General features: G+C 29.6%; 1 protein-coding gene across 1 annotated transcript; it reads right to left on the bottom strand.

Annotated features, from left to right (window-relative positions):
* Positions 1 to 702: 702 nt before the first annotated feature.
* On the bottom strand, positions 703 to 24,228 carry LOC136986728 (nitric oxide synthase, salivary gland-like). Its single transcript, XM_067284318.1, has 25 exons — positions 24,099 to 24,228; positions 22,237 to 22,336; positions 22,019 to 22,152; positions 21,545 to 21,707; positions 21,345 to 21,436; positions 20,838 to 20,979; positions 19,926 to 20,065; positions 8,356 to 8,527; positions 8,191 to 8,292; positions 7,091 to 7,285; positions 6,922 to 7,016; positions 6,715 to 6,859; positions 6,548 to 6,652; positions 6,419 to 6,465; positions 6,278 to 6,346; positions 6,004 to 6,178; positions 5,152 to 5,290; positions 4,995 to 5,073; positions 4,563 to 4,926; positions 4,025 to 4,235; positions 3,637 to 3,724; positions 1,661 to 1,791; positions 1,453 to 1,595; positions 1,189 to 1,380; positions 703 to 1,108 (listed from the first exon to the last, which is right to left on the bottom strand). Exons 2-25 carry the CDS (start codon positions 22,321 to 22,323, stop codon positions 1,007 to 1,009), a joined length of 3,312 nt encoding a protein of 1,103 aa, XP_067140419.1. The 5' UTR covers positions 22,324 to 22,336; positions 24,099 to 24,228; the 3' UTR covers positions 703 to 1,006.
* Positions 24,229 to 25,031: the final 803 nt, after the last annotated feature.

Here is a 25,031-nt window from a genome sequence, read left to right on the forward strand (position 1 = left end):
GGTGTTTTGTATGGGCAAAGCACAACTTTGTGGCACAATACCTGCAAAACGACTTAAATGCGCCAAAAATGACCTTTATATACGTAATCAGCGCAAAAAGCTGTGCAAAAATAATTTTCTGTTTTTTTGGCCGAGGCACAGTCCAAAGTCCAAACTAAATGTTCACAAAGTACGAGGACTTCCCTGCTTAAAAAAGTATCAGGGCGGTGCCTTAGTATGCTCTGAACGACTACAGCGCTGATTCTATTACAAAGTACAGGTCAGAAATCTGTTCACTCATTTTAAAGCTTAACTCCTGTCTGTGTCTTTTGTTAAAAATTTCTGAAATTTTGTAGGGCATATTGTGTATTTAAAGGTTGATGCTATTAAATTTTGGAATTAAAGATCAAGAGGATGGGAGATTAGAGTGGGAGATAAATATGGTATATGTGGGTTGGACCTTTAAATAAAACTCTCTTCTACCTTCAAAATTAAGCTCTCTACCATTTTATATTTAAAGTAATAAAAATTTTTAAAAACAACAAATGACGCTATACACAATTTTAACTTTTTTGCCGGGAAAGTTATGCAACTCGTTGCTAGATTTTTTACATGAACTTTCCAGTATAAAAAAACGTGAAAACACTAAAAGTGCAAAAAAGTAGGGAATTTACAGAAATGTGGGGCAGTATTTTTTACTTCAGAAATACGGACGTGTTCACATAAAATGAGAATGTATGGTAAATCCACACAATTTAATTATTCATTTTTTACATACAACTTTTCGTACAATTTTTTTTTAATCAACAATATTCTTCAAATTTTAAAACTCGAAAACTTTAAGTTATATAAAAAAAGGTAGTAGAACTAGTTTTCAAAATTTATTTGAATTTTATTTCCACTATTTATCGTAATGGAAATTTATATTAAATTTTATAATATCTGTATATAAAAGCGAGTAAACGTTAACATGATTACTTTCATTATAATGAGCGGCAAGAATAAATAGGCCTGTGTTTTCATTTAATTAAATTACTAGATTTAATCTAGCTTCTTCTCTGCCCTTTTTCGTAATTTCTTCTGTTTTTAACGTTACTCCGAAAATATCTTCGTGGTATCGATTTTCCTTCTAAAAATATGCATATTTAATAAAATAATAATAAACAATAATAAAATTTATATAATTATTATAACTTAAAATATACTCACCTGCATTTTAATCATTAACATCTCTGCTTCCTTCTGCGGTAAGCCTTCATGTTGTCGAATAATCGTTATCAATGTGTCTCTAACATCACGAGCCATAATAATATCTCCACAAACATAGAAATGGCATTTTTCCCTAATGACTAAATGATAAATTGTTGCCGACATTTGTTGAATTATATCTTGTACATAACACTGATATGATAAAAAATGAAAAAGAAAATTATTAAAAATTTACGTCATCAGAAACGAAACGTCTTTACTTACTTTTGGTTGTTTGGGTAAACGAGAATAAGCTGTAAATACATCTTTTAATACTCCAATCTCTTTCATCAATTTTATTTCATTTGAATATAATTCCACGTCAGGATGACGATATCCGGCGAATAATATCATACTTCCAAATTTTTCTATTTGAGACATTTTCTTTAAACTTTTGATATAAAATATAAAACATATGTATTTAATTACTCACCAGTGGCTGGAGCCCGTTCTTTTTCACTGTTTCTTTGTTGCCAGAAACTTCTGAAAGGAGCAATTCCTGTTCCGGGACCAACCATAATAATTGGAACGGTTTTATCAGCTGGAATATGGAAATTCGGAGCACTAATAATGAATAAACAAATTACTACGATAAGAAACACTACGATACATAAGAAAAATTTACAAATTAATCGCAAAGATTTCATCTTTAAAATTATTTCATAAATCGCCGTAATTCATTTATAATTTTCGAAAGATGTGATAATTCGTTATGCATTTCCGGATCTGTTTGTGCAATATATCATTAAAAAACAGTTATAGATGCATCCGTTCAAAAATTACACGGAAATGTGACGCTTCGCTTTGTTACTAGAGCGCACAAATAATGCTTGTTACGCGCCTACAGAATACAAAATTAATCGTGACAAGCAGAGCGTAGTACTAAAAAATTTATTTTGCTTTTTTTTGTGTGGAAAATAGCTATGGAACCTTATGAAATATTGAGACATGTGTAGTGAAAAAGTTCTTCGATGAATCAAGAATTTCTATAGTTCAAAGCATTCTCTGAATATGGGAATAAACTAAGAATACATAACACTTTAATTGTGAAGAAATAGCGTAGTAACATGATATGCCGCCACATACAACAATACTACCTATCAGTTCTGCGTATTCTATTGCATCATAGTTACAGGAAATGTTCTTGGCGACTTTAGCAATGTTCAGGCGCGCATTGTCATGGTAACGTGTTTCCCAAGTTTTTGATCACGTAAGGCACCGTGTATGTTTTCAACTATACAGTCAAAATTTGGCATCTGCTATTCTTCTGCATGTAGTCTAGTATAATGAGCCCAGCTTAATTATTACTTTTTTTTAATTATAAAATTCGTTTCCTTTTCATCTTAACTATTAAAATATTTCAGCCCAAATAACTCAAACTCTAATCTATACTGTAGAAGATTCTTTAAAGCAGAGAAAGTCTTTCGGGCTCTATAAAGCGATAGAGAGGATAGCGATTCAGTATGCCCGTAAAAAGTTATGAACGACAATGCAGAAAAAGCTGTGGACTTTATGGACAGTAAGTGTTTTGGAAGAGGAAGGAGACATTGTGCCTAGCACATTGGATTTTCATTGTACATTCACAGAACACAATGGATAAGATTAAGGAAAGAGTTAGATTAATGGAAGACAACGGGAGAATTTCTATCTCCAGGGAGAACTTTTTATGAAAACTGGACCCTATTTTGATGATAGACATGTGAATAAGACACGGAAAACTTTACGTTCTCAACCTGTTGAAGAGGCTAGAACACGCGACCAACCACCAGTTCGATTCATGGAATAGGAATTAATAATTTGTATTTGCTGATAACGTTATCTTCATTGAAGAAAACGAAAAGAACTTGAAAGAATGGTAGATACTAAACGAAGGAAAGAAATTCATGAACAATATTGAAAAGAAAATGACGAAAGCGTTGATGTTAGACTAGATGAATGATACGAATAAAGAGGAACATCTCAGAGTTGGACCATAATTATATAACTGACAGTCTGAAAAGATTCATCTACTTTACTTTGGATAGAGTAGGATCAAGAACAGTTGTGAAGAAGTCCTCTGATATCAACAGATTTTGAAGTTATAATTGTGATTGATTAAAAAGTATAAATATATTTTTTGTTGATTAAATAATATAAAGAAAATTAACTAAAACTTATAATTATTTCTCGTTCTTTTACTGCATTATGAAGCTTAAACGAGAAAACTTTATTAAGTAAATTTGAGCCATTCATGAATCTCTTGTAATTGTGAATTTAATGATCACGATATCATGGTTACTCGAAATCAATGTCAAGTTATGGGTCGGAATTTAAAAAATAATATTTAAAAATTTATTTTTTGTTCTACGTTTTATGAATTTTAATTATTCACACATAATGCGTTTCTGTAAGATATATTTGAAAATTTACCTTCTTATGAAGCAAATTACTTCCGTGCTTTTATCAGTAGTTGCCAAATAATTTGAGCATACGCCGTAATGTAATGGACCATTTCCTTCTGTAAAAATAATGTAAACAATAAAATCAAATTTACAGTTTACGAAGAAAATTTTCCTTTTTGTAAAAAAATCATTCTACTGCAATTTTATTTCATTCCATTTATTTGTAGAGTTATAAAAGTAAAAAAAAACAATAACTGTTTTTGCATTAATTGCATTTATGCATTTGTATTAATTGGATTAATGCAGTAATCTGAATTTAACGATTGTATAGAAATAAAAATAGCGTAAATAATAAGCTTCAGTTTTTTTATCTATACAGTAAAATTATAAATTACATAATATATATATATATATACTTTGAGTTTTGAATTTTATAACTGCAACTGTTGCGTGTATCTCTCGTGGAGTGAAATCTTCTGACGAACTGATGCTATAGAAGCGAGGTTGTAGTGGCAAGAATTGAGTAAGAACAAAAGCGGGTGTAATAACAATCGAAGGAAACAACTCCAAAACATCTAAAATATTTGGATAATAATAAGCTTTCCAATCTTCATATTGCTCGGTGTTCTGAAATGTTATTAAATATTAAATATGTATATAAGTGTACATTACTAACATTAAGATATTCGGTTAAATTTACCTATGGTATACAAAATGGCGACTCGTCTCTAATTCCAACAAACAAAAGAAGAGAAACAGTGGGGACGATTAACCTAACTTATTCTAACAAATTAGCATAATTATTACCAACCAAATTATTAGAATAGGTTAGGTCAGGTTAGGTTAGAACGTGCGTCCCCACTGTTTTTCTTCTGTTTGCTGAAATTAGAGACGAGCCGCCATTTTGTATACCACAGGTAAATCTAACCAAATATTCTAATACATAACACATACTTTAGATAGACTTTCTAATTTTGTTTTATCTTCTTCACTTGTAGCTAACGTAGCGAAAAGACCAAGTAAGTGTTGAGATGGAGGCGTTGTTATATCTAGTAATCTACTTAATGCCATATAAATCGAACACGGTACAAATTTTTCATTTTTAACCCATTTTTCTTTTACTCCTAACAAACTTTGAACAACTTCTAAATTTTCAACTTGATAAACAGTTTGTGGATCCGGACAAGTTGTTTTCATTTTATCTAAAATTCCTTCTACTAATTTTTTTCTATTGACTGGATAAATACCAATATGATCTCCGGGATAGAACGATAGTTCAGACTGATCGTTATTTATTTTCACCAATATAGTTTGCCGCCTGCAAAATATTTTCTTATATTTACATAACAAAAAACAATATTCCTTTAATATAGATAAAATACATACTCATCTAAATCTGGAGTGAGAAATGTCACATCCTTTATAGAGCAGGTAGAAAGTTTCCTATTTGTTCCCTTTGAAATAGCTAAAATTATTTTTATTTACTTTAGTTCTTATTCCATATTAAGGATAGTTTTTAATCAAAGATGTTTACATAACTAACCTTTCAATATATCAATTTTAGACAGTTTAATAGACTGCAAGCGAATTTTTTCGGGCGACCAGGTATTACTTGATTTTAATGATTGTGTAGCATTTTTCATATCAACATCTTCACCAATACAAAATACTTCGCACGCTTCCTGTAATTAACAAAACTGAAAGTATATACCAAGTTTAAAATTCGAAATTACTAACGTTTTCCCGATAAAAATTAAGTTATAGAGAGGTTATACGAATAATTTCAATTTCCGTGGAAATTCTGCAGAAAACTATTTGCAGTAGTTTACTAATTTCCTTTTAAGTACAGAATATAGCCCTAGTATAATTGTTACGTACAAAACCTTTCATTCTACGAATGATGGATGTACTAAATTGAAAACTGTTATGAAGTCTTTATTCTCTCATTGTAAAAAGGTAGCTGAATTGAACGAGACCGTATAACATATCTGGATACAATCTTTTGATGACATAATAGGAAGATGAACTTTTCCCCATACCTTTTCGATGTAATTTTCTGTAGATATTACTATTCAATATTATATACAAACAGTTCTGTATATTGATTTAGATGTTGATAACAAAAACTATTAAAGCTATTTTAAATAAATAGATAAAGAATTGTTTAAAGTTACGGGTCTTATTAAACATTTTTAGCGAAACTTCCTCATATCATTTGCAGCAAAACAATTTTTATACTATAATAAACGCTGATATTGGTTTTAAGATATTTAATTAAGATCATCGAAAAAGATATTATTATTAATTGAATAGTTTTACAAAACGAGAACTTCTGTATATTTTTATAACTAAAAAGGACATTTTTTAATTTTTCTCAAAATGTTAGTTTACTAACTTGAAAGACTTCTTTCGCCCAATTTCTGAAGCAATATTCTTGACCACAAAGTTCGTCACCAGTCGTGAGTTTTAAAATTCTCTCTCCACCAAGTTTTTCTAATAAATTGTCCACTATTTTCCCGAATTGAGAAAATTTCGGATATGCGCTCGATCCCAAACCAAATACAGCAAATCTTTTAATATATATAATTCAAGTAAATTCAAGAAATAAACATTAAAAATAAATACTGTATACGATAAATAAAATTTATAAATAAATATATTTGATTTACCTAATATTGCTTAAAAGTCCAACTTCAAAATCGGCAACATTTGATGATTCGCCATTCTCAAAATCGCCACTATTATTTTAACGGAAAATTTTTAAATAAATATAAACAACACGACTTACTTATATTTAAGCTAAATCTTACTCTGAATTATCAGTAGTTTGAAGAGACTGAAGATGTTTCAAAAATTCCTAAAAATCAAAATAAATTTTTATAAAATAGTTATTTAGTATTTCTGAATTATTAACGTTCGTAAATATTGATTAAACTTACTTCTCCATTTTCGGGAGGATCTCCATTCCCGAAAGTACTAGCGATAATAAGAAGAAGAGTCTCGTGTTCTAACTCGGTTAAGTCATAATTCGACATGCACATCATCTGATTAACGCATAAATGCATATAAAAGTCACAATTACAAAACTTAATTAAAATCTACTTACTTTTGCATTAAAAGCATGCATGAAAATATTAGTTAAAGACTTTGCATATTGTTCAGATTTCCCCGTTTCTGTTGCAAATAAAATCGTGGCTTTTATACGACGAGACAATGCTTTACCGTACAAATCCGAAGTAAATTTTACGGCGCTAAGAAGTTATCAGTTAGAAAAATATTAGATAATATTTTAAATATAGAAAAAATGTTTTACCTAGTAATAGTTTTGAATAAAGTTTTTTTGCGCGGTATTTGAGATTTGTCTCCGGAACCATCTTTCTCCCAAACGTGAGACTTCCACGCTGGTTCCTTTTGAAAGAAACGAAAATAATAATAATTCCAGTCTGTACTAATTTTTGTCAATTGAATAAATAACAACTTACTTGATATTCATAACTTGGTCTCAACTTATAATTGAGCATTTCTTGATGGAAGACAGGTGTAATACTTCCACTGAGAGGAGGTATTATCCAGACCCAATCAGCGGGACAACCGCCTCTCAAAGTCTGCTCTTTAGCTAAATGTTTCATGAATGATTCTGAGGCATAATGATGATCGACTATAGTTACGTTTGCTTTCTGAAAAATAATAAAAATTTTTGACGAAATTAAGGGTAATTAGAGAATTGAAATAAAAATATTTTTATTAAAATTCAACAATAACGATGATAAAATTGTCTATTTTTAATTAAAATTATTTATTTTCCGTTAGTTATAAACATACGAAAACTTAAGATATGTCTAGAGAAAGCTGATAATCGTTTTCGTTTAAGATTTCTTTTATAATGAATGTATTTTTCAGAATTGACTAATTATGCTACAAATTTATTTAAAACAATTGTTAAGGAATTTTAGAAAAATTAGCAATAATAATCAGCAAATAACTAAGTTATATTATTGTATCATTTTTAGAATAAAAGTTTTAGTGCATACTCTATGTTGTGCCGCGACTTTATGCTTTACGTGTCATGCTAAATGGCAAATCCATCGATCTTTCGATGATTTAGATTTTAAAAACTTTTTGATTCTCAATAATAATGTAAAAATTATCACTTACTATTAGAAAGTATAATTTAAACAACCTTTGTAAACTGTAGATTTTGGTAAGATCGTTTATTAGTAAATTATATTCATTAGACGTGTAGACAGTTTACCTTACGCTCTTATAGGTCACAGAATATTATATATATCAGCCCCATTTAATTAAATCCACACATGAATACTTTCTTTCCACTCAGAAAATGCGTTTTAACACGCTTGATGTTATATGCATACTCTACAATCATCACATGCGGTGATCTGTTTTTGTACGAAGCACGTGTTATGAAGAACTTGAATTACTGTATATTGTATTAACTGCGCTAGTGGTATAATATATCATTTAATAAGCATACTATAGAATTTTTATTTGCTCTATTAAATATTTGCATTAAAATTGATATCTTAAACAAATTAAAATTTTGAAAATAAATTTTGTAACTCACCTGATAACTATGTAGAATTGCAAAATTCAATTCCACAAAAGCACGGTCTTTCCATAAGGTGGAGGAAGAAATGGTCTTCAGTCCCATTTTTAACGCAACGTCCTATAATATATTATTTAATGTTTGTTTGTTTTATTTAAGAATAAAATCTATTTTAATTTTTACCTCAAGGATATTATAACGATGTTCATCGACGAGATCTCTTGCAATTTCAGACTCCATAAACCAGCCATTAAATGGACAAGCGGGAAACTCTATTCCGCCAACATCCAAGGAAATATTTGAAACAATAGGAACAGCAAACCATTGTAGATTAAGTTCGTTAATTCCTTCGTAACTAAAAAACAATGTATATGAAAACTAACATCAGTAGACATTTACGTATTACTTAAAGCAACTTTTTACATGTAAAGTTCCTGTCCTTAAAATTTTATGTATGTGAAACCACAAACGTCACTGAACAAATTTAAATCGTAAAAAGTATGCAAACTTAAAATTATATTCTTAATAATAAAATGTTAATATATATATATATATATAATTTGTTTGTATTTTATGAATAAATATATATAATATCAGTTAATTTCAAGCAAGTTTAAATTAGAGCAGGAAAAATTAATGTGAAAAAGTTTACTTCAATTTCTGAAGTAACATTCTATTAAAGTATCAGCTGCATGCCAAAATAATAAAATTAAAAATAAACAATTTTTAAAAAATATATTAAATATCAAAACTTAAAATTAGTTACAAGATAATATTTTTCAAAATATTTTGATATCTCGTCTTGTAGTTAACATTTTGTTTTCTATCGAATAGAAAAAGAAAATTAAACATATGTGGATTAAATCTGAGAAGGAAGATTAAGATAATCCTGTTTTTCAAACTGGATTATCGTTATTGTTTATTTGTAGAGAAAACATCTTAATAACCTGCAGTATAAGTAAGTTTGATTGTATAAATAACTAACTTTATATTATGCTATTGTAATTTTTGATGCCTGTATTTAATTAAATAATTTATACAAAATTCAAATATATAAAATATTACAACCAAATATTAAAATTCTGTCGTTCATGGTAAAATAGAAAAATAGGCGGGTATGCATCACGTAATTTTATAACTGTATTTATTTTTTTTAAATATTATATGTTATTTCTAAAAAAAATTAATAAAATTCCTGTTTAATTTAATCTTACCTTTCCTTCTGCGTAAAACGTTATTAAAAACGTTTTCTACTAAGAACAAAAATCTCATTTGCCTACTCGGATATAATCATCTTTATTGCATTATCGAATAAATGTGCTGCCATCTCTTATAACTTTTTAGAAATAAAAATTATTTTTAATAAAAAAAAATTGCCTATTTCTTCATACATTTGGTGACGAAGGACAAAGTTTACTGTCCTATTTATTTTGTAGCAGTCTGCACGAGAAGGAATTTTTGGAGTCGGCAATGCGTCCTCATTTGAAAAGGATTTAATGGCAACTAGAGTCGAATGTAAATATAGTATGAAAATTCTTGTACCTGGAGAGATTACATAAGTTATTCCGTGTCTCTCTTATTCCGTAATACTCAAAAACAATCTGTTTTCGAAAAACTTTTGGTGTTTATTATTCTTAAACTTAATAGTCTGGGCGCCAATATGACTAGTTTTGATAAGAAGCAACCAGACTCGTTTTTAGTCGTAAATAAAGATCAGCTTAATTTCCAGAAATTTTTATGGGATTTATTGTAAAAGTAATTAAAATTCAGATTTTTAATCATCTGGAATGATTAAAAAATTTACAAATGACGAAGCAAATCTTCAAATTAATCATTTACGTAAAAAATATCAACACGTGGAAGAAAACAATTAGAAAAAAATAAAATATTTTCCTTAATCTTCTATAATCGTTATACAATTGAGAGCCTCGACCTTTAAGCAGCGAGAGCACGTACGATGGCCTATTTTCGACGAGATGAATGCACGAGAGATGGATACTGCAAGAGGAGACGAATCTTACTTTACAAATTTTGCAAAGGTACGAATATAAATTTGTCTTTTTTCATGATTAGCCGATTTCGGACTTTATTTATTTACTATTTGTATCAAAATGTATAAAGCTATTAAGCGCAACAATGAACAACACACACAGAAAATATCAAGAAGGAAATTGTCAGTATTTGTGATCTTCAAAAAGCAGAGTAGGACAACTGAATTTGATTTTTATCCCAACAGATACCACAAATGTTTATTTCGTTGTAATATTGTTTAAAGCATTCGATTAAAGCGCGTTTATATTAGATCACAATCACCGTATTTACCAGTATGTATGACTTCTAATATTTTGCAAAAAACTACTCATTAAGTGAAGTTCTGCACATCTAATTTTGATCACATTCAATTTATTATGGGCGTGTTTAATCCATGTTTATTTATCTACTAATTTTTTAGCTTGTTTTAATATTTGTCGTTACATTCGACTGACATTAAGTGCAAGGAAAGACGTAATTTTGGTTTATAATGAACCAACAACAGTTGTCAAATTTAATATTAATTAAAACTTTTTGATTTTGCATCTGTATTCTTCAGAAAACACTTTCTTTCAAACAACATTCTCGAAAATGACAATATGATCATTATTTCTCGCGATACGATACTAAATACGGAAAAATGAACCGAAACGAAGTTGCTGCAGGCGAGCTGGATTTCTTCCAACTTCCTAACGAAGATTGTAAGACAGGTTATGACATTTTGTTATAAAAACGGCCTTCTTTATTTAGAAATCGCAAATCTCCCTTATGATGCTCGCTCGCATTGAGTTCCTGGATAAACTTTTCCGGAAGTTCTTAAGTTTGCGGAAAAGTTTCTCCAGAAGTGAATGTAGGCACGGCTTAATTCGATTTATTTTCCTGTTTACACTCATGGTAAGAAGCTGTGCGAACAGCTGTAATAAACATGTTTAAAATAGCATTTAATTTAATCGACTACTCGCATGTCTTGATGTTCTTAAGAAGCGTTGAAGGTTGAATTTTAATACGTTGCTGTAAATAAAAATGGTTTATTTATTTTTTTAGAGTTAGGATTGTTTAGTAATGTCAACTTTAATGAGGAAAATAATCTAGCTTTAAAAAAATGACAAATTTTTATAATTTTATTAACTAAATATTACACGGTTTATAGTATAAATAATAATATAAATAGTTTAATATTACACAAAAAAGAGGGAAAAAAACAGGTGCGCTTGTTTATCCGTGGAATAAAATATGCTTAATTTTGAATCGGATTTGTATTTATAAAAACCCTGTTCAAGGTTTCCGAGAAAAATAAGCAAGTTTCTATGAATTAACTGAAGAATAATTATTGATTCTACACCTTTCAAGGTTACATTGTTAAATTGTTATCGTCATTTCTATTGGAATTTTCTTACTGTACCGTATATAAATAATTTCCCGTTTTTAATTTTTCATTAAATTTTAAATATTTAAATACATAAGTAGAAATAATAAAAATAATACGTGTTTTAAATAAATCATTTCGTTGCATTTATTAAAAAATTTTTAAAAAATCATTATTTATATATAATAAAAAATCATTTATTATATATATATATAATTTTTTCTAAAGAACAGCAAATAAGATAGATAAACTACTCAATATGAGAGAATGATAAGAAACTTTAGATATATTTATTGATTACAAAAAAAAATGACAATTTACTAGCGATTTTAGAAACGATTTAATTTTAAAATGTAAAGTTCTGCAAATCAAACATTATAGATTATATTCTAAATAATGAAATCCTTTTTTCCTTTAATCCAAGCTCAAAATGTCGAATACATTCTTAACAATACTGACTGCGCTTTATTTCATCACCTCACATTGACATTCGTCCCAAAACTAACTTAATTGTATGTACAGTACTTTACGTGAGTAAATGCACGAATAGAATTTCAAAGGTAAATTCAAAACAAAAAAATTATACAGAGAATTATATTTGCTCATTTTTACTCCGTTCCTTCGATATAATTGATATTTGACAAAGCGATACCGGCAAAAAATTAAAAATTCCAAAAAACCCAATTTAAGAATATACTCATTAAAATACCTAAAACAATGTCTAGACATGACATACAAAAACAATGACAAATGCTAAATTCATGTACATACACACGCGATGATTCAAAGACGCTGTATATAACATCAAAGAATTCCCCACCATAAAATACAATGATTCTGTAACACGCTCAAAAACCAAGCGCTTCACGCATAGTATCGCAAGCAGCTGTTTAACGTGTACGTTTAGTAAGCAAGTATGTTTAACGTGTACGTTGTAAGAAATAAAGTTGTTTCATGCATACACTTGCATGCATTTATCTCTTTGTTAAGGCCTGTTGGTATGAAATTGATGGGGTCTTTGCAGGCTAATCTCTCGAAAACGCTTGGTATTACGATTCCTGTTGATACATTTTCTTCGCAGTTTGTGGTGGGGAATTCATTGGTGATGTTTCGTATAACCGTTTTGAAATCGTCCTCATTCTTTGTTATGTTATTAATATGCATAACATGATAGCATAAAGAACATTCATGCATCTAGCATAATACACTCAAAATGGTTTCATTCGCTCATTGGCATGAAATATTTGAGTAGAATACTCCTTACAGAAAAAAAATGAAAATGCACAATGGAAAGAGACATCTATTTGCTTTAAAGATGTTTATTATTATTATTAATTTGTTGCACATTATTTTAAATTACAAAGGACAAAAATTTTAATTGCAATTTAAATATCTTTTGTCATACTACCGATTATCCTTTGATAAATTTTTAAAAACAGTTATTCGATCAATACACTTATAAAACTAATAGTGTTCATACAAATAATTATTCTATACTGCATTTATTCGAATAAGCGCCATGCAATCATATAGAAAATTATTACACTCTAAGCAAAATTAAAACAAACGTGTAACATTGACAATAATCGTCTTTTATGATTGGATAATTTAAAATTTTTATCATAAGCATTATGATTAATTATCATCGAAAATGATATGATTCATTCGTTTTGTTGTTATTTAGTTGGTAACACAATCGCTACAATAATATGGATGATGGTTTTAAATATTTTAGATCTCATAAAAGGCTGTAAAATTAAGATATATACAGCGGAGGAAAAGTTAGCTGCAATCGAAGAGGAGAGAGGCAAAGAAACTAGGAAACAAAGTTGCAGCTGAATCGAAGGTTGAACATATATAAAAAGAAAATTCGAAAAGGGGCCGTCCATAAATTACGTAAGGGCGATTTTGGTCATTCTAGACCCCTACCCACCCCTGTGTAAGAAACCGTAATATTTTCTTTGATCCCCCTTTCCCTATCTTACATAATATTTAGGCATGATTTTATAGAAAGATTTTAACAAAAACAATTTTTTTATAAAACCCTATAAACCTTAGGTCCAAAATATATAATTATTAATTAGTTAATTAATAGGTACTATTGTTTATAAAAGACTTTATGTGAACAAATTTAAAAATATAAAAATTTAATGAATTAGAATGAACAATTTATTTTAAGAACTTTATTTTTTAATTATTAACAATCTTTTTATTATCATCATCATTAATCAACGTCATAATATTCATTTTTATATTAATTTTTATATTCACAAAAGGACGCAAAATACTTTAACAGATCGACTAGATAGTGCACGTGTAAACAGAAACGTCAAACAAAATAATACAAGAGAGAATAGAGAGAAACCACATTCCGTTACCATATTGATTACATTTTGGCTAAGGCCGAGAAAATAAACTACATGCTATAAAATGTGCTAGGTGCACCTGGGAACTAAATCATAAGGCTTATAAAACTTTATATAATGGGGCAATACAACCAATGCTACATTACGCGGCCTCTAGCTGGGGTCATGTAACTAGTAAAAATTCAGTAGCAAGTAAATTACTCTCTCTTCAAAGACAGTTTGCCATCAGAATTTCAAAGTGCTGCAGAACTGTTTCTACTAATGCCTCTCTGATACTAGCAGAGCTCCTTCCTTTGCCACTATGTATTGTAGAAAAGGTTCTAAACTGCTACATTAGAACTACAAACATCAAGGCTCAACAACGGTCTATCTACGGCTGTTCATATGCTTCCACATTGCAATTACCCTACTAACTGTGATCATCACCCTCAGTGGCGTAGCTAGCATGGGTGACACTCGGGGCGGACCGCCCCCAACGCCCCCCTCGGTACGCCTCTGATCACCCTGTAAGCAGGGTTATCCCCAGGGTGCATCTGGTGTATCTATACAGATGAGTTCAAAGGCCCCCTACATGTTGGCTCAAGTGTCTGTATCTTCCTGCAAACTGGCATATTTTGCCCAAAATATGTTAGAAGGTAGAGTACCCCACATATCAAGCTGAAGAAGACGCTGTCTACCAAGCTGTTCAGTGGGCCATCACTACCAAATAAAACTCTGTCTATCAACATTTACAGTGACTCTCAGTCTGTCCGAAAAGCTCTATTAACTTAAATCCCAATCGCAATAGCATAAAATCACATATATCCAGCACCATATTAAAAATCTTGTAAATAAGATAACTTTTATATTTTTTTCCTGGCCATACTGGCATACTAAGAAATGAAAAAGCCGACTTTGAGGCTAAGTCAACTAAAAAGGACACTGGCTTAGACTACACTCGCATCCCTCTCTCACGTAGCAGCCTTAAAAATTATATTCATGACAACGCTATGCAAAAGTGGAATCAACAATGGCTGAGCAGTAAAACTGGTAGAATAACAAGACTTTATTTTCCTAGTGTTGAATGCAGGTTCTCATCGCTTTTAAAGATTTAACGTTTGCTACTGCTCAACTTCTTATTGAGCATGGTAATTTTAGAAGCTACCTGGCGATGTATAACCGGGCAGAAACTGCCTCTTGCTATTGCTCTACAGAAAACCTACACACCGTCGACCATATGATCAATCATTGTTCAATTTACGATCAAGATAGACTTATTCTGAAATTAGAAATCTTTACGCTTGGTTTCAGGTGGCCATGTCCACTAGATAAGCTTGTTCAGAAGCCACAGTTTGATGCTTTTCACAATTATGTTCAAAAACATGGAAGAAAAGATTATTTAAAATTTCTAATATCTAGTTTTACATTTTAGTTTTCACTAAAAACCGAATACTAATTTTATGTTTACTTTGTATCATGTATTTTGGTTTATGTATTCTTAGTGTTATACACCCGTAGGAGTGGTGCACTTATTCTAATAAAAAAATGAGAGAAACCACCACACGGCTTTTCTCCCATGATAAAGTATGTGTAGAGCGTGAGTCTGAAAGCGTTATTATTTTATCACATCACACTTGATGACGTTAGTACAGCGAGCGATCTTAATAGAAACCGCCAAATTAAAGCCACAAAACTCCTCCACTCAACGAGATCAAAAAATAAAAATAAGAATATTACGTAAGACAATATCTAGTACCCTCTTACCCCTGAGTAAGAAATCGTAAGAAATCCTTGACCCCACCCACCCCAAAATACCTTACGTAATTTATGGACGGCCCCAAACAAGAAAATTAGAGCCAACTTATCCTGATTGGTATCCGAGAAAACGCTGATGTCTCGACGGCAGTGGACGTCATTTGAAAAGAGACGTGCATTTGTTAAGCTTTTTTGAAGACCTTTGATCCGAAAAGCGTTTTAGTTAATGATTATTTCTCGAGAAGAAAAATACCGAATTTGGAATTCCGTACAAGACAAACAATATAAAGCTACATTCAAAACAAATTTGGGCATCCTTCAGAAATTCTGAAAACGACAAAACATCTACCGTATAAAAATTACCCACGGATTATATTTTAAAAATAGCTAGTTTTATTTGCAATATTCGCTGTCCTCATCTACAGTACAAGGAAGGTTCAGTGACAATGACATTATATAGGGTGCGATGAATCACCGTTTTAATTAAAAAGAGTAGGTTCGTTAACAAATAACGTTACGCACGTAACTATAGGTGATTAATAAAATGCGCTGAAACCGCTATGCTTACTGGAAAAGAAGATGATAGAAAGTTTAAGCTGGTTTTCGTTTTGAAATAGTGCTGAGCCTTACTACAAGTGGAAAAAAGTTTCCTCAAACCAGCTATTCGGATAACGGCTGATATCCGTGTTATCGAAAAATTGTGCTTTAACAACTCGTTTGGAACAGCTATAGATGCCAAATTTTATAACAATAAAAGAACAGCTTTCAAATTTGAAAATCGGCATTCCTGTTGCGACAGGAAAATGCATAAATTTTGTGGAATTTGCAAAATTTTTTTGGAGTAGTTTTACAACGGTATATTCTCAGCATTAGAACTAGTGCAGTGGTTCTTAACCAGTGTTCCTCAAACTTACCTCGAGTGTTCCACGAAAGAAAAGATTTTAAAGTTTTTATTCAAATTTTTTCCCATCGCTATATTCGTAGACAATTCCATTTTTATTGTATTCAATATATTAAAGTTTATTAGTTTATATTATTGCTTCATTGTTTTCTGAGAAAGATTAGAGCTCCCCTTTAGCGATGCTGTATTATTGCTGCAGTAAATGAAAGTCAATACGATATGATTGTATGCTTCAAAAGTGAAGAAATGGAACAAAGAATTACTTTCAGAAAAAATTGACAAAAGATTTTGTAAATTTAAATTGAATTACTGCCGATGAAAGAAAGGGGAAAAGTCCAGCAATGAGTTGCTTAACTTTCCAGGCAACATTTAAAATTTTGAAGGCACCGTCTATTATCATTTTTTTAATTAAAAACAAAGTTTAATTATTATGAAATAGCAAAAATCTTAATTTTGAGGGTAAGGGTAGGTTTTATGTCGTCATTAAATGCGACCCTACTGGAGATACACACGACCCCTTTATCTTCCTACCCCATGGCCTTTAACCACCAAAGTTAATCACATCAATCTCAAATACGCCAATCTTTTTGCAAAATTTCTGAAATTTTGCAAACACATACAGACACGTACCTACATACATTTTAGAGGAGTAGAACAAGACTACAAGACGAGGAGAGAAATATTTACTGTATCATGGCCAATTATTCACTACAATTTCTATCTCCAATTCAGATTATTACTGTTTTTCCCCCTTTTTTTTATCGATGACCCTAATATCAAGATAAACAAGATAAAAATGGTGATATAGAGTTATCATTTACATTCGAATTCAACATTAGCATAAATCGAAATTACAACAGCAAATAGATATAATATTCGCTACTTTGGAAGAACACCGGCACAACTCAAAAAAGTGCGATTTTTTGATTATGTCATAATCAAAATGAAAATGTAGTACATTTTGATGTGTAAAAGTGTCATAAAAGTAACTTGCGTATTCGGCCACTAGAAAGCAGTTATGTGAGTGTTGAATAAGTGATAAGTGATATTCAGTTAAATCTTTGAATGGGATTTTCTCAAACTAGTTATTTTGAGTTGTGCCGGTTTTCTTCCAAAGTAGCGAATTATCACGATCAATTATCATAGAATGACTAATTCAGTAATCTGACCGTTACACGTTGTTAAAGATTACCGAAATCCATCTGACAATGTTTAACAATAAAAATATATTTTTGGGCTGCAATTTTTAGATTGCAAACCTATACATTCTCACTGTTTTCTGTCCGTCCTTCGTTAATCTCAAGAACGGAATTCGATGAAAATCGAGACCAGACATCAGGGGCGCTCGTACATTGAGGCATTTGGGACCCCTGCTCCCTTCTGTCAGGGTTACCCTTTTCCTAACCCCGAAGAGGGCCTGAAATTCCACCATCAACTAACAGAAAATGCGTCATTCTATCCTGTTCTGTAAATACTCGTATAAAATAAACTAATGAACGATATTTCTCTATTGCCTCGTTCATGGAAGGTCGCAGAAAATTTTCAAGGGGAAGGAAAAGTTTACAGACTAATAATTAAATAAAAATTTATTGATGTGAAATTTACTGGTGTGATGTGTAATCTACTTGTGATTTTTCACAAGTAGATTATAAAATACTGGATTGCATCAATACAAAAAGGCAAATAAAACGTCCCATGGAGACGTGTAAGCTACACTCTCGAGTGTAAGTTACACGTCAATCAGTTTTACAATTATAATTTGCGGAATATTTTACTCGATCTCAGAGAGGACATCGATCATGTTGCATGGGCCATGCTCCATGCAACAATTTTTATGTAGTTATTCATCAAATGTTTACCAAAGCCACATTCCTTGTTTTCAAGGCCAAATTAGTCCGGAGTACAACCAGTTGGGGAACGCTGTTGGACGTTGAATCAGTTTTAGTTAAAGGTTCTTGCATAATGTATGTTGCCCCTTTTAATTGGTTATGTCTTCTGTTTTATAGTCTGTTGGCGACGCTGACAAACATGGCAAGCGTAGGGGTCGGGCCAGATTACAAACTTCCCGTGGACCGGAAGAAGTCATCTGATTTTTAATTTAAAAGATGATTAAAAGTTACATCCAAGCATTGTGACAATGTCACAATAACATATTCAATTTTTATTAAATATTTTAACCGTATAAATGTTTTTTAATGTTCAGCCATTGTATTAAACCTGCATTTGTATAATAGATTATATAATAGAAACAGCTGTATAACTCTTAATTAAAATTTCTCACGAAAATACATCTTTCAAATTATTTATCTTTATACACAGTTTATATTATATATCCATAGTAATGTAATTATGAATTTTTTGTGAATAATAAGTATTTAGAATGATTACATTTTGTGAATTAAATAATTTGAAATACAGTATATGATATATATTTACAGTATATGATACAGATATATATTTATATATATATATATTAATTTCAATTTATTTTAGATATAAGAAAGATTTTTTATTTATATTTCAGTTATAATTCATTAATTTTAAAATCTATTCTTATAAGAAAAGAACATTTAAAGAAAAATAAATGAAATTTGTTTTTAAAATAGATTAATATGCAATATTACACAACTATTGGAGAAAACCAGAAGTCATGGACAATGATCCACATTGAACAGAGAAGACATGTCCACCTGAATATTTCTATACTAAGAAATGATTTTTTTTCGCAACGTATTTTTAATTTACATCTTACTACAAAAATTAAAAGTAGAAAAGAGCACTGTACACAACAAATACACCTTATTATTTATATCCACTCAAAACCCGAAAATGAGAAATTATTATTATTTATTAGCCCATCTTCTCAATATTTCAGATCGATTCGGATGAATACTATAAATACACGATGTTTTGAAAGGTCTCGTCAACTTTTAACAGTGTGTTCTACGGGTCATAAAAATGAAAAAATTCCATATAAAACGTGGGAAGGAAACATTTTTGGACCTAAGTTACAGCAGTTAGAAAAGTTTTCTGTACAGTTGTGCTTTTTGTATATTGCCGTTAGCTCGGCCATACATAAAATGAACCTCCGCCGTCTCTTAATTACAGTAATGGTTCATCGTATTAAAGAGCATTTAGAAACACGTCAATACCATAGCTTTCTATTGATTTGATTACAGCTAATTTTAAAATTGCTATAATTTCGAAAGGAAGCATTTTCAGAAATAAATTCCAAAATTACTATAATATATATGCCCTAAATTTCTTCTTCCTTGTATATTCAATCTCTATGTTTTAATTAGATATTACACGAATGCACATTAATAATTAAAATATTTCCGATTAATCGACTTACTTAGGATGTGTGATGGGCACTCTTAATATTAATTCTTCGGGTATTTTAAAATAAACGGGATCTTCACCATTAGCGGAAACTAAGAGAGGCAAAACATCCCATCTCCCACCTTCTCCTTTCCAGCCCAAATCTTCACAAATCTAAAAAAATAAATTTTTAATTTGATTAAGAAATTTGAAGAATAATCGTAATTCGATAAAAACTAATGAAAAACACTGTAATTCTTGTCTAGTAACAAAGGAGTTTTACAAAGCGGGTCATTAAAATTCGGTAAAGCAAGCGATTTAGTAATTTTGATACATGGGAATTAATAGTAACTGCCACTGGCAATATTATTGACGAGCAAGGACCTAAGACAACGGACCAAGAAAATAGTGGCACTTCTCCAGCATGAAGTAAAAACAGTGTTGGTTATCCGATTTTTGGCAAGACAGGGTGTAAAACCTATGGACATTTATTGGAGTATGCAGGTATAGTAAGAAACAACTGCACGAGTAGAAATTAAGTGTACGAGTAGAGTTCTAAGTTCAAAAATGGCCACAGTTTTTTGGAAGATTCTCACCTCTGGGACTACAGAGAATGTCATGGAGAATCTCTGTATTTCTTAGCATTCGTTAAAGTTCTAATATTTCAACCGTTAGCAACATTGATAAAGAACTTTTTTATTAAAAGTTACTAATTTACATGCAAATTTTACACGTTTTAAAGCAAACAAATTTAGGTTAGATAATAATCCAAAATTTTATCTCAAAATTCCTACTTATTCTTTAACAATGATTTTTAAACAAATGAAAATTATATATGATAAAATAAAAATTAATAAAAAGTCATTTTAGTTGTTATTAAGTTATATGCAAATATGTAAACATTTTAAAAGTCAATTGAATTTGTATTATTTAACAAATTAGAAACCTTTGTAATCTCGATGTTAGCCGGATCACCAATAACACTTCCATCCGATTGAACATAACCTGCGTATGACAAGATTTGATTATTCCATATGCGGAAATCTGCTTTTCCTTCTTTTCTCGGAGCAAACACTGTGATTGTTGATCTATATAAAAAGTCTTCAATGATGAATGTGTGAATATGAACTATTTATTTTATTAATTAAAGTTATTTTGATTTTAAAAACAAAATTAAACTTTTCATTTTTATTCTTTGATTTAAACCTTTATTATGTAAAGTAAACTTTACACAATTAAGAAATATAACAGAAATTTGTTTACTAAACCGTAATAGTTACAAGGGAGCAAGTTAAAATTATTATTATTATTATTATTATTTAAATTTAAAATTAATTAGTCAAAATTTTTTCATAAATTACTCATTAAAATATTTATCCTACTTTTTAATAAGATAAATATTTTATTTTAATGAAACGAACACAGAAATAGTTATGTTGAATAAAATACATACCTAATGTTCCCCTTGTTAGTGGAATATTTAAGATGATTGCAAACTGCTGCGAACATATCTTCTGCAGACATTGCGTAACGAGCATCAAATAACTAAAAAAATATTATTATTAAATACTTGAATGATTTTATACGAATTTCATCGATTCATAAAACTAATTAATAAAAAAATATTTCAATTAAGAATAAATGTAAATTTACTTGTAATTTTGACCATTGAATCCTTCCGATACATCTCGGGGCATTTCTCCAAGCTAATTTAGCACCGTATATTAACTCAGTCTCTTTCAATTCATATGTTCCAGTTTGAGATATTTCTTCTAACACTTCTTTCAATCTTTTCTGATGGACTTCACTATTACATCTACAGTATTTAATTACATTAAAATAACAAATATATACAGTAGCGGATTATAGTTTTTTAAAGCTCTAGGCGCCGTTTTGATATAAGACCCTTTACGTAAAACCACCCTTTTATATTTTAATGTTAAAAAGACCATTTAACTTTTGCAAAATATACACTTTTTAAACGTCTATTAATTTTTTTACAATGTAATTGTTGAGGCTCCTCGATACGACGAGGCCTTAGGCGACCCCTCTATTGGGTAATCCGCCACTGAGTAGGTTATATAATAATTATCTGAAAAAATAAAGTAAAATGCTTATATCGTTAACCTTTTTGTGCTGGAAAAATAAACCTCAAGAAACTGCTTAGCATGTTCGGCTATTTCCTCTTTAGTTCTGACTTTTGACGTGCTAGCCGTTCTCATAAAAGATCCTTTACAAACATTTTCTTTACAATCTACTTTCTATAAAAAGTAAATAGATTGTAATATTAATATATTATTATAATAATATATTAATTAGCCTGCAATTTCATATTAAATACATACTTCACTACTCTGTTGATAAAGAATATCTGTTGATATTTGTCCTGTCACGACGTTACTCAAACGTATAGGAGTTTTATTCGTTGACATTCCTACTTTATTTCTAAATATAAAAACATTTAAATATTATAATTACTTTTAAAAAGCATTTAATATTTAAATCGTAATTGTCAAATTTAAAGTTATGTCTATGATGAAATCAAGTAAAATTTTTTTTTAAAAATTCCTATAATTGCCTTGTTTTGCCATTTTATTTGTAAATGTAATGGGAAAATCGCGAAATAGTTCTTAGAAATGTCTACAGATTACATTTTTTAACCAGGGTTACTGTTTGCTTGTCAACGATAGACAATTCAGGTATAATAAAAACGAGGAAAAAAAAAAAAAAACTTCAAAGTCGGTCACTAGTTTTGCAATCAAATAGTCACGAAGATTACTGACTTTTGAACGTAAATTCTTAGAATTTGCAACGGCTTTATATAAGAATAAAGATGTTTCTAAGAACCTAATAATAAAAGAGCTTAATATCATTTTTAGTATTATCCATACGATTTCCGTACGGAAAAAAAAACAATACGTGCATTTACCGATCTATTTAACAAAATCGATGTATTAATCGAGCATTAATATTTTAAATGAAATGCAAATATAAAATTAATATGATCTAAATTATTATTAAAATTACATTTTGTTTTTAACAAACATATATAAATGAATTGATAAATGAGGTAATTTGTATAAGCTTATATAAATTAAATACAAAATATAATGTTTTATAACAGATAAAATATTATAAATACGGAAAATATTAAAGTGAAATAAATGTTCCTATTTTAATTTTTGTCTTCTGATAAATATAAAAGCTAATTCGTGGTTTATGTCAAGTTGCTTCCAAACTTCAAGTCAAGGTTAAAAATTCTTTTCCTTGAACCCTTCAGGATTTACGCACGCAGATAATTTAAAAAGTTTTTAGTAAAACTTGCACGTATATAATATATATAAACACGTTAGTTTTAGTTTCACTTCATCTATTCTTTCGATAGAAAAACAATTGTCTTCAGTTCCTTCCATTCTATCTTATTAGCGTTAAAAATATATTTTCAAGCCAATCCTTATACGAAATGGTTTTTTTTTTTTTTTTTTTTTTTTTTTTTTTTTTTTTTTTTTTTTTTTTTTTTTTTTTTTAACTCTTTCCGCCCTGTGGGCACTAAGAGGGCCTCTTTTAGTAGGCCCATTATGGGTTCGGCCAGGCCCACAATGGGGCGACCGGGTGGTGAGGGACGGGGCCCGACATATCCGAACGGACCACCCCCGAAAAATTCCTGGGGATTATTCGACCCGTTCGGATTCGATCCCGGGTCCCCCAGAGCGGTAGGCTGCCACCTTTACCGCTCGGCCATCCGGCCTATACGAAATGGTTAGTTTGCATAAGAATTCGTTTGAAATTATTGTCTATATTAGGCCTAAATTATCTGTTAAATATATCCCGAATAAATTCGGTAAAATAATAATATTTATTTATGTTTAACAGTATTTAAAATTATAAAAAGTAGAAGTTAAATAATTGAATCGAAATATATTAAAAGGTTACGTAAAGTTTATTCCTTATCGGTAGAATATTAAAAAAAAGGAATTTGTCAATAAAAAAACACATAAGTACAGCCAAGTTATTTATATAAAAGTTCACCAAAATATTTGTCATTGCTTTAAAAGTTTTGTTTAAAAATTATATTTAAAATTGTAACATTTCATCATATTAAGTCTTAAATAAAATATTTTTGTTAATTATATTAACATAATTAAACGCTAAATAAATATCTTTAACGAATTTTATATCAAACTATAATTTTCAAAATATAGTTTACCTTTATTGTATTTTGCTATTAACACTTTTAAAAGCAATAAGTTGTGAAAAATTAGCGCATTGAATACTAAAGAAACACCAAATGAAGCTACTGTTCATGGAATGGAAGCCTGCAGCAATACAAGTTCCAACAAAAATCTAATGAAACTGGAACCACGTGATTGCGTATGATATCTGCGCACAATTTATAACTTAGGACTATATTGGAAATATATTTATAGGCCTACACCTTTGTTTTTAACGTTAAAAAGAAGATATTACCCATATAAATAATAATTGCATTTCAATTAAGAGCGTAAATTTTTTGACGTTGACTGTTTGTTCTTATCAAAATTAAATAGAAAACTGAAACAGTTCAAATAAAAATATTTAATCATTTTAAAACCATTTAAAAAGATTCAAAATTAAACAAAATAATTTAAAAGTAACTTTGTGAAACACCAAAATTTATATATTTTTAAAGACCCTTCAAATTTTAATATACATTTTATCTAATCTCTTCCTATTAAACAGTTTTATCTAATATTTATTTATTTAAAATTACAATTTAGTTAAATGACACCTTGGAAATTGGCATATAAGATAACAATAAATTCTAACTGAATGACATACTTTGTTCAAATTCTTAATGTGAAGAATACTATCTTATTATTGTTTTGTCGCGCTAAAGAATTATTAATAATAACTCGTCAGTGCGATAAAACAATAATAGGAATATAAACATGCTAAAAATAATATTTAATTCGAAACTTTAGATGAGTCAATTATAACTAATTTAAAAATATTTTTATAATATTCCAATAGAATAAAACAAGGATGTAAACTTAAAATTTCGGCACTAAATCACTTGTTACATTATGTTTCTTTATTAATATTACTAAAAGTTTAAGGTATTCATTAATAATAATAAAAAATATATTCATTTTCTGTTCCA

This window comes from Centruroides vittatus, unplaced genomic scaffold (assembly GCF_030686945.1).
Source record: "Centruroides vittatus isolate TY-2023 unplaced genomic scaffold, ASM3068694v2 scaffold_1167, whole genome shotgun sequence".
NCBI classification, from domain to species: domain Eukaryota; kingdom Metazoa; phylum Arthropoda; class Arachnida; order Scorpiones; family Buthidae; genus Centruroides; species Centruroides vittatus.

What these genes read in the sequence shown, in the direction of transcription:
- LOC136986728 (XM_067284318.1), bottom strand. Translation starts at nt 22,323, where the DNA reads ATGTCAACGAATAAAACTCCTATACGTTTGAGTAACGTCGTGACAGGA. An exon ending in ATCGTTATAATATCCTTGAG is followed by an intron (nt 8,293 to 8,355) that starts GTAAAAATTAAA and finishes AATATATTATAG; the next exon opens with GACGTTGCGTTAAAAATGGG. An exon ending in AATTAGAAAGTCTATCTAAA is followed by an intron (nt 4,236 to 4,562) that starts GTATGTGTTATG and finishes ATAACATTTCAG; the next exon opens with AACACCGAGCAATATGAAGA.